At 40.1% G+C, this 11157-nt stretch overlaps 2 protein-coding genes across 2 annotated transcripts; both read left to right on the top strand.

Moving 5' to 3' along the window:
* Window positions 1-543: 543 nt before the first annotated feature.
* LOC113358673 lies at window positions 544-5005 on the top strand. Its single transcript, XM_026602294.1, has 13 exons — window positions 544-1382; window positions 1553-1765; window positions 1850-2054; window positions 2336-2411; window positions 2522-2657; window positions 2785-2889; window positions 3052-3132; window positions 3578-3667; window positions 3797-3862; window positions 4091-4147; window positions 4255-4332; window positions 4420-4467; window positions 4632-5005. Exons 1-13 carry the CDS (start codon window positions 780-782, stop codon window positions 4701-4703), a joined length of 1830 nt encoding a protein of 609 aa, XP_026458079.1. The 5' UTR covers window positions 544-779; the 3' UTR covers window positions 4704-5005.
* A 1217-nt stretch (window positions 5006-6222) lies between these two features.
* LOC113358674 (probable protein phosphatase 2C 44) lies at window positions 6223-8586 on the top strand. Its single transcript, XM_026602295.1, has 5 exons — window positions 6223-6488; window positions 6710-6967; window positions 7370-7646; window positions 7752-7906; window positions 8003-8586. The coding sequence occupies exons 1-5, from the start codon at window positions 6399-6401 to the stop codon at window positions 8141-8143; spliced, it is 921 nt and encodes a 306-aa protein (XP_026458080.1). The 5' UTR covers window positions 6223-6398; the 3' UTR covers window positions 8144-8586.
* The last annotated feature ends 2571 nt before the right edge of the window (window positions 8587-11157 follow it).

Here is an 11157-nt window from a genome sequence, read left to right as displayed (position 1 = left end):
TTTTTTTTTTTTTGACAAGAGGTATAGTGGTGCTTAAAACTACACTTAACCTAGATACATCGACCTAGGATTTATGCTATTATAATAGGGGTTCCATTCTCAACCTCCCCAATGAGAGGAAGTTTGAGAACCTAGGATAAAAATTCCTAGGAACTCGATTGAAATCTTAAAAATTCATGTTCAGCTGAGATAATTCAATTATCTTTGGTTTTACCCCGTAATCCAATTATCTTTGGTTTTACCCCGTAATCCAATTCAGTATTAGACCAATATAATGGAAATCTATTATTTGAGGGAATTAGATTCGTTGGAATTAAAATTCTTAATTACAAAAAAAAAACTCATTTACCCGTTCAGTTCAAAAAATTGGGTGCAGTCTTAGGAATCGGATTACCCAGCATCCAATTCCTTACATGTTGTTAACGTGATATCTCATTTTTGTGTGCCACAAAATTCTAGTTGTCCCAAGACTCTCTCTATATGTACACTTGTGAATGCATACTCTTTATCTTCTTCATATAAATCCAGTACTGTGGAAAAGCTTAGAATGTTATCCAAAACTAAGATCATGAAGAGCCACATATTCACAACCATACAAAACCCAATTCGAAATCAAAAAGAATTTGGATAATTGGACAACCAAAATCCACGTATACATTGCTCATTCACTAAAATTACCCGCCCTTTTCTAGTTAACTAGTTTCCATTTCCAACTGTATCGAATCTCTTCTCAATTCCTTGGATTCAATCCTCCATATCAGTTTCAGAGTTAACATATTATGTTGCCGCCGTCTTCTCCTTCGTCTTCGTTATCTGCATCGGAATTTCTCGGATTTTCTGTGTTCAGCAGTGCTAATGCAAATACATCATCAACAAGAATATCGACATGTCGACGAACTCACCGCGGCTTGAATCTCCAATTACCACCACCAACAACAACAACAAGATGCTGTGACAACAGTAAGGTTGAGGTTGTAGTGGCGGAGGAGAAGACTAAAAGTAAAAAGAAAAAAAAGATTAGCATCAGCAGTAATACTGATACTACTACTATTGTCAAACCGGAAGAGTCTTCGCCGTCGTCATCAGTTGATGATGATAACAATAATAATCCATTGATAAATCTTGATGATGTTAACCCAGTGGGTCTTGGTCGTAAATCTCGTCAGATCTTTGATGAGGTTTGGAGAAAGTTCTCGGGTTTGGGTCAATTCTCAAGAACCGTACCGGATGAAAATCTTGACACTGTGCTTGTTAGAGAGGTTCCTATGTGTGAATTCTCTGTTCCTGGTGCACAGAATACAAAGGTGCTTGTCGTTGGTGCCACTAGCCGTATCGGTCGGATCGTTGTCCGTAAACTCATGCTCAGAGGCTACAGTGTCAAGGTAATACTAGTTATAGAGTTCAGTTTTTGATGTGCCTCACAATTGCATTTAATGAGCAATAGTTTAGGATGTATGCAAATTTTGATTGAGAACAAAAGAATGTGCAAATTAGAATATATATATATGCGATTTCATGTGTATTGAATAAATGAAATTGCTATCATCATTAGGCTCTAGTGCGAAGAGCGGATCAAGAAGTCATAGACATGCTTCCGAGGTCCGTAGAAATTGTTATTGGGGATGTAGGAGAATCTTCAACCATCAATGCTGCAATGGAAGGTTGCAACAAGATCATATATTGCGCCACTGCTCGTTCGACTATCACTGGAGATCTAAATAGAGTTGACTATCAAGGAGTCTACAATGTCTCCAAAGCCTTTCAGGTAACACAATACTACTACTTAATAACTTAAACTAGCTCAGGGGCAGGCACAAGCTGAATCTAATTACTCGTGGTTAATTTGCAGGATTACAACAATAAACTAGCGCAGCTACGAGCTGGAAAGAGCAGTAAAAGCAAGCTCTTGATTGCTAAGTTCAAATCAGAAGAATCGTTAAATGGGTGGGAAGTTAGACAAGGAACATACTTCCAAGATATGATTGCAACCAAATATGACGGAGGACTGGATGCCTCGTTTGACTTCACAGAGACAGGAAATGCTGTTTTTTCAGGTAAAGAAAAAGGAACATCTAGCTTGGCTCAAACTTCACTCATTCTAACTGCCAGAATAATCCTCGTATCAGCTTTGGGGCTAGTGCTATATCAGAACAGATACTCACCCACAATATCTGCACAAATACAATTTTGACAACTTGCACTGTCTGTCTCTATAAGTTTGATGCAGAATGCAGATGCTCAATTAAAATCTTTTAAATCCCTAATCCTTATATATTCAATGGAGGATGTATACTCAGATTAGTATTCTTACACGATTCTGGTCTTTGTTCTGCAGGGTATGTGTTTACAAGAGGGGGATATGTGGAACTGTCGAAAAAGCTTTCACTTCCATTGGGTAGTACTCTTGACAGGTACTAGTCCATAAAACTTAACCTCTCCACTCGTTCTTGCCAATTTACTTGGAGTTCGTCTCATAATTTTTGATGCACGTAATGAAGATTTATCTTGCTTGGAAGTCTAGGTATGATGGTTTGATTCTCTCAGTTGGTGGAAATGGAAGATCATTTATTTTGATTCTTGAAGCTGGTCCTTCAGCAGATACATCTCAGAGTAAAATTTACTTTGCCCGAATGAGCACAAAAGTAGGCTTTTGCAGGGTAAAGAACACTTCCTCCTCTTCTTTATTTTCCATTACTCAGAAAAAAAATCATACTAGTCAATGTATTCCAAAGCTGCAATCTCATTCTAACTTTTGATCTTTTGCTCTATCTGATTTTTGGCCAGGTCAGGGTACCGTTTACATCTTTCCGAGCAGTGAATCCGGAGGATCCACCTTTGGACCCATTCCTTGTACATACTTTAACCATACGTTTTGAACCAAGAAAACAGGTTTGCCCGTGTTCTTAAATACTGCTATAATTGACTTCTCTAAATCTTTTCATTCATTTATGAAGGATGGTGAGATGATTAGCATCTATGACTAATCATATCAACAATTGAGATTCATAATGTGTCGTTTTCTTGATCCAAAGTCTTCTATTGTGAATGCAGAGGCCTATAGAAGGACTTGCAGGAGGCAAACAAGACCTAAGAAGCTTCAACTTGATAATTGAATACATTAAGGCATTGCCTGTAAGTGCAATTCTCTCTTGTTCGTGTAACTTCTTTTTATAGGCTATATACACCTCTCCATACACTATGTACTGAAATAATGAACTTTTTATACAACTGAGTAACCAACGGTAGTCTAAACTGGAAACTAGAATGTCTAAGTCCAGTTTCTGCCTGCACATGTCCCTATTAGCACCCTGAGAATTGACTGTGTATTAAAGATGTCTCCCAGTGGAAGCTTCTAACCGTTTTCTGCCTCCCATTCAAACTCTTATCTTTAGCACCTTTTTGGACATCTTTGCTGCTTCAATGCTAGTATATTGTTATTGAGATCGACTATGCTTCATATTCCATAATGCTGTTGCTATTACTTGTCTATGTTTCTCAATTTTGCTCCAAATAACTCCAAAGAGTGTTCTAAAAAATTATCCCGTCCTTAATTAATATAAATGCCAAATATGTGCAGACTGGGGAAGAAACAGATTTTATTCTGGTTTCATGTACAGGACTAGGCATTGAGCCTGGCAGACGGGAGCAAGTTCTTAAAGCAAAGAAGGTTGAACCTCTATCCGTCCCTTTCTCCCCACAACTTATCTTGCTCAATTGATTTGACAGTCTGAGCTCAAATTTGTATGGTAAAATATCCATATAATTCTTAGTTAGTGTTCAATGCCGAGTTTTGCAGGCCGGAGAGGATTCGTTAAGAAGATCTGGCCTTGGGTACACAATTGTACGCCCTGGTCCTTTGCAGGTCATCTACCTTTTTGAGCACTTCACCTTTCTTTCCATCAATGATATTGCGTAAATTAGAGTTTGAAATGTTGCAGTCACTCCAACATGCACCACCATAAAGTTCTAGAGTTACTAAACCTAGATGTTGCTCTAGTTAGTGATGTCAATCAAACAAGAGCTAGTGAAAAAACTCATACTAGTGAGTTACTTCCCATTTTGGAGTTATTTTGAGAACTTGTTTTTTCAGGAAGAACCTGGGGGCCAACGTGCGCTTATCTTTGATCAAGGAAATCGGATTTCTCAGGTAGATTGGTTCACAATTCCATCCGTCTTATTTACATGGAGAATGCCACTAATGCATATGACACCGAATCACTGACCAATTGATCCTTGGATTACAAATGGCTGTAGGGAATAAGCTGCGCAGATGTGGCTGATATTTGTGTGAAGGCATTGCACGACTCAACAGCAAGAAATAAGAGCTTTGATGTGAGTGTTTGCTGATCTTTTTGGTCAATGAATTAAGGTAATTTAGTGAATTGAAGTACCAATGCGTGTCTTTTTGACTGTTGTCAGGTTTGCTATGAATACATGGCGGAGCAAGGAAACGAACTCTATGAGCTGGTAAGAAATGCTTCCAGACCACAATTTTAATTCGCAATCGATTTAGTCATTGCCATTGATAGCTGGAATCATATCAATGCACCTCTTATGGTTGGAAGTTGGAACGACCAACTTAACAAACAAAAATCCTGATGAGAAGGGATGTCTTTCTTGATTTGCTGCAGGTGGCACATTTGCCTGATAAAGCCAATAACTATTTGACACCGGCCTTGTCGGCTCTTGAGAAGAACACCTGACCACCGTAAAAATCTCGATCCAACAATTACCCTCAACTCTTGTTGTCCAAAATATCAATTGGTTGCTATTCATATGAGTAATCTAGCTAGCTCATTTGTATATTAGCTAGATGAGATGAAATGAGACACAAGTATCATTTTTTCTTCCTCCCGTCCTATACGTATGTTCATCGTCCATCTGTGGGAAGTATTAAATGTATGTACAAGCATGATTTTTTATTTCTTTCTTAAATATACAACTATACCAAAATGATGGATCTGTAAATGGGTAAATCTTGTTCTATATATTTTTCTTGCATTCTTCCGACTCTAATGAAGGTTTTAGGGTGAAACTAAAGAAGAAATTTGGCAAGTAGTACTGTTGAACTGATTGTTACAAGGAACTGCATCTCTCCATGGGAACATGGGCATGTGTGAAAGGCAGAGAGTAAAGGGATGTCTAGCTAATTAACAGAGAGTAAGTGCTAGTTTTATGGCTTCTATACCCCAAAGTTTTTCCAATCAAAATCTTTGAAGGAAAAACCAAATTGCAAGTCATGATGTGTCCGCGTCCTTATTTTTTATATCAACTGCTGCGTCTCTGTATGTGCATCATGTTATGTCGGAGTCAGTGCTTCGAGGTTTGAAGCTCAAATTAATACTACCCCTAACACTTTTACTTTTTCGGTTTTACTTGAAAACATGTCAAATTGAAAAATCAAAAGTATCACTCTTTCTGAAACGAAGGAGTATCCGGGTAAATTTATCACAGAAGTCTAACCTGGTCTAGTTAATCTTAATTGATGGTAATTTTTGGGTGGAGTAGCGGAAGGGAATGGTGATGGAATGTGTACCGACCAATTCTAGTTTCATCGCCATCACACCACGTTGCAAAGTCAAACAAAATATTATTTTTGTTATTGATTTTGTAGAGATTTCTGTGCTTGTACTTGTTATAGATTATTGGAGTAGAGGAACTAGGTAGGAAAGGAAGGCACCAAGAAAGTGAGGAGGCCCGTAGAAGACGTCTATGACCAAACAAGAAAAATGATAAAGGGGGATTATTTTTTATTTATTTATTTTTGACAGTTAAAGGGGATTATTTATTAAATGAGAGAGAGGAGTAGTTGTAAGCTTGTAAGTGGAAAATTGATAATAAATGAAATGTGCCAAAAAGAAATAAAATTAATACCAGGGATGTCACTGTAATACAGTTCTAAAACAAAGATGAAAAACCTACGAAACAGAGTTGTGAAGACTGACTCTTGTATTTGAAGTCATCAGTCTGAATCGGGAAAATAAGGTGGTCGAATAATGAACTCCAGAGAAAATCAAGCCGCGGTCGGGTCGTCGGGATACGGAGTCAACAGAATACGAACAACCTCTTTGAAGTCTGCACCGGTATACCACCACCCACTTAACAGCTCAAATGCAATGACTCACAAAATGGTGCATATCTCCAGTTGTTGTTGGGCATGCAGGGGATTGGGACTTAGTTAAATTACGGGTCCACACGTTAAAAGAAAACTTTGCCTTCATTCATTCATAACCTTGTAAGACCAATTCAAAGTGAAGACACAAGTCTTCTTCATCTACTTGGACACACAGACTCTTGAGTTTTCTCATTTGTTTCTTCTTCTTTGCATACTTTCAAGATTGGTTTTGGGAACAATAACAATCATTAATTTGAGATAGGAAGCAGAAGGTTTTTTTCTTATGTTTGGGACTTCCATGGATACCTCATCATCATCATCTTCCACCACCACCAACAGGAAGAAGAAGTCTGACTTCTTTAACATCATCAAGGTACTTATATTTTTCTGTTTCATTGACTTGCTTGATTTGGAGATGAGTTGTTTGCTATTATGCGGCTTCAGAATTCCTATGTTGTTTGTGGTTCAAGTCTGTTGAATATGCCCATGAAATTTATTGTTTTCTTGTTATTGATTGGGTTGGAGTGAAATTTTTGTATGTTGTTTTTCTTTTGTTTGTGGTTGTTACAATTGAGGATTTGATGTTTTGTGCAGACTGGGAAATTTCTTAGATCATCCTCGTCTTCGGGGGATACCGGGAAAGGGCGGAGCAAGTCATCCAGTAGCAGAGTAGCTCATGGGTTCCACTTAGTGGAAGGTAAAGCAGGTCATGACATGGAGGACTACCATGTTGCAGAATACAAAACTAAAAAGAACCGTGAGCTTGGGCTGTTTGCTATCTTTGATGGACACCTTGGTGACCGTGTGCCTAGTTATTTGAAAGAAAACCTCTTCAAAAACATACTTGATGAGGTAACTACAACTTTTCTACTCTTCTCCTAACTCTGCTTTCATATTTGATTGTTTCCTTGTTCGCCGTTTAAAATGATTATTAAGTAGTAGACCTTCAGTGAAAGATGTTCGGCTTTAACTAGCCTGTCGTCAATTCAAGTTTTCCGGGGGATTATCCCCAAGATGTACAATTGTAGAATTTTAGGCGAAGACATGGTTTTGGTGACATTCTGCCAGACATGATAAGATGTTAGCCTGTGCACATCCAATACTAACACTTGCTACAAACACTAAATTTAAGCTGTTGAGAAATTGGATGACTGATTGAGGTCATTCTGAATGTTAAGCAAATTTAACCGCACTAGTTATTTGATTATCTGGCCTTTCCCACTCATTTTTGTTACTATCTGCACATGTTTACAGCCAAACTTCTGGAATGACCCTGAGGCGGCGATAAAAAGTGCATACAGTTCCACAGATAAATTCATTCTCGAAAACGCCTCAAGATTGGGTCCAGGTGGCTCAACAGCAGTTACTGCAATTGTTATTGATGGTAAAGACTTGTGGGTGGCGAACATAGGCGATTCGCGGGCAGTATTATGTGAGAGGGGTTGTGCTAATCAGCTGAGTGTGGACCATGAACCACACACTGAACGTAAAAGAATCGAGAAGCAGGGTGGCTTCGTGATTACTCTGCCTGGTATACTTCGTCAATTCTTTTCACACTTTCCTTTGAGATTGTCCCATTTAATAGCTGAGAAATTTTGCATTATCCTTACATGTTAGTTTATTGTTACAATACCAGGAGATGTGCCCCGTGTTAATGGCCAACTTGCAGTTGCGCGTGCATTTGGTGATCAAAACCTCAAGGCACACTTAAGTTCAGAGCCGGATATCAGGCATGTGCCAATAGATCCCACTATTGAGTTTGTTATATTAGCAAGCGATGGCTTATGGAAGGTTAGTAAATTGTCTTAATTTACTTCCATAGTGAAAACCAGTAGAATATGCAAATCCCTGCATCTATTAACTACGAAGATTTCTTGTTTTGTATAGGTTATGAACAATCAAGAGGCTGTTGAATTAGTGAAATCAGTAAAAGACCCACAAGTGGCAGCAAAAAAGTTGACAATGGAAGCGTTGGAAAGGAAGAGTAAAGATGACATATCGTGTATAGTCATCCGTTTTGGAGGCTGAAACAATCGGGATGGCCAAGCTAGCACTACGTGTTTGTTGTATTCGTATTTTTTTTCTCCGGGTGGATGTTCCTTCTCTGAACAGGAGCTGAGCTTCTACTGCAGATACAAGGAGTGAAAATGAGAGTGGTCAATCTATAGTAGAATCATCATCTTTGTTCATGGACTAGCAGTAGCGTAATAGTGATGAAGCAAGCACATAGCAGTGAGAGGTCTATGTATATACTACTCTAGCAAGCTAGCTCATTGTTAGCTAGCAAAACAGAGGCAGCAAAATGGAACCATCTCTTTTTCTTTCTCTTCTTAGATGTGAGATAGTAATGCTCTTATTAGCTATTAAGAGAACCGGTAGTGATTTCGTGTACTTTTTTGCTTGAACTTTAACGTGTATTTTGTGTATATTATGATGATCAAACTATACCTGCACATTTTTCTTGATCACAATTAGAAGTTGGATACCTGAATTCATTATCCGATTATACATGTTATGGGATCACTCCTGTTATCCCAGCATACTTAGCATCCGAGAACATGTTCAGCACCAGGCTGCTGTGCTGTAAAATTCACCACTCCGTAGTCCGTACCCTCTCTGACTTCACTTATTTAGCTCAACTCCTTGGTTAAAAATCACTCTTCCAGATACCAGATGTGCTGTCGGGGGGTTCTTACGAATCTAAGGCATGATACTATAGTACTATTATGTCGGGGTTCTTATGAATTTCTGGTTGAGAAGCTCATAGGACTGTAGTAGCTCATGTACAAAAATCTGTCTACCAAGGGAGCAAAACCCACGAAGGTCTGTCGGGAAAAAATCTGCGTGAGTAGTCACTGCCGCAAAATATCTGTCAAATCTTCTCTGCCGGATCTATATGTTCAGCAAAGCTCCTTTCCTCGTTCCCAACTCTGTTGAACAGCAAATGTCTCTAATAGATTATATTCTACCATATTTAGCGGACCAAGGATATTCTCTTTAATAGAGATTATTAATAATAATATATATATGGTCCCTTCTCCCACAAGGAGGGCAAGGAAGTTTTCCATAACCCAATATGGTATCAGAGCCTACAGAAGAGGGGGAAACGCTGGGCTGAGCAGGGGAATCAGAGTTGCTGGGTAATGTGTCCGTGTGTGGGAGAGCCGGACAGGTAGAGGGAGAACAGGAGATGGGTGGAGATGGGACAGCGCAAGAAGGTCGCCGTGGTATCAGAGCGTACGCTGTGCCTTCAGTTGAAACACTACAGCCCAGTGATTTTGCGGAAGCCTACAGTTCATTGAGCTTACAACCACCAGATGAAACGTTCTACATGGACACTGGTGCGACATCCCATATCACCGCGGATCCAGGTACGTTACATACTGTTTTCGACACTAGCAATGTTAAATCTATCTTGGTTGGCAACGGTAACTCTATTCCAGTTATGGCTAGTGGCACCCACTCTATAAACCTCTCGTCCCGACCTCTTCACCTCAACGATACCCTCGTAGTTCCTGATATTATCAAAAATCTTATTTCCGTTCGAAAGTTCACAACTGATAATCATGTGTCTGTTGAATTTGATCCTTATGGTTTTTCTGTGAAAGATTTGAATTCGAGGACGATCCTTCTTCGCTGTGATAGCTCTGGGGAACTTTATCCTCTCACAACTTCTGCCGTGCCCACTTCAAAATCATCTCAGTCTCCACCACTGTCTCTTACCGTCTGCTCTCATGATGTCTGGCACAGCCGTCTTGGTCATCCTGGACAAGCTATTTTAAATAATTTACGTTCCCACTCTTTAATTCAATGTAATAAACAACAGTCTACCAAACTTTGTCATTCTTGTCAAGTTAGTAAACATGTTCGTCTTCCTTTCTCTGACTCAAATTCTTTCACTTCTGCTCCATTTGATATTATTCATAGTGATTTATGGACTTGTCCTATACATATTGATACTGGTTTTCGCTATTATCTTATTTTGTTGGATGACTATACTAATTATCTATGGGTGTATCCCTTGAAGCTCAAATCTCAGGTCCACTCCAAATTCTTGGAGCAACACTCAATTTGAGCGAGATATCAAATGTTTTCAATCCGATATGGGACGTGAATTTGATAACTCTTCTTTTCATGATTTTTCTTAGAACTCTGGTTTAGTCTTTCGTTTCTCCTGTCCTCACACCTCATCTCAAAATGGGAAAGCGGAGCGTATGATTCGTCGTGTTAACGACATCACCCGCACTCTCATGTCCCATGCCTCTATCACATACAAATATTGGGCCGATTCACTCTATATGGCCGTCTATCTCCATAACATCCTCCCTTCCGCCGTGCTTCACTTCGCCTCACCGGTGTCAATTCTCTATCAACGCCAACCGGCGTATGATCACCTACGTACGTTTGGTTGCCTTTGTTATCCTAATTTGTCCGCCACCACTCCTCACAAGCTTTCCCCTCGGTCCTCTAGATGTGTTTTCCTTGGTTTCTCTCCTCATCATCGTGGCTATCGTTGCCTTGACCTAGCCACTAACAAAATTATCTTGTCTCGCCATGTAACGTTTGATGAAAACGTTTTTCCCTTCCGCACTTCTTCCGACCATCGCTCTCACAACCTCGAACCATCTACCCAATCCATTTCTCCTCATTTTCCACTCCCACTGGCTTACCCATCTCCTCCTTCTACCCAACCGTCGTCTCACCACCTCTACACTCCACCTCATCGCCGTCCACGGCGACCTTCTTGCGCTGTCCCATCTCCACCCATCTCCTGTTCTCCCTCTACCTGTCCGGCTCTCCCACACACGGACACATTACCCAGCAACTCTGATTCCCCTGCTCAGCCCAGCGTTTCCCCCTCTTCTGCCAGGCCCATTTCTTCTCCCTCTCTTACCCAGCCCAACTCACCTAACTCTGCGTCTCAGCCCAGCTCTTCTCACTCTGCTTTTCCGCCGTCTTCACCCGCTCCGGCCCAGCAAGCCCAACAACTCATCCCATCCCTTAACTCCCCCTCAAACCCAGAAGTACCTTCCCTGTCCGAC

Source organism: Papaver somniferum, chromosome 3 (assembly GCF_003573695.1).
Source record: "Papaver somniferum cultivar HN1 chromosome 3, ASM357369v1, whole genome shotgun sequence".
NCBI lineage: Eukaryota > Viridiplantae > Streptophyta > Magnoliopsida > Ranunculales > Papaveraceae > Papaver > Papaver somniferum.
This window is presented reverse-complemented; position numbering and strand designations above follow the sequence as displayed.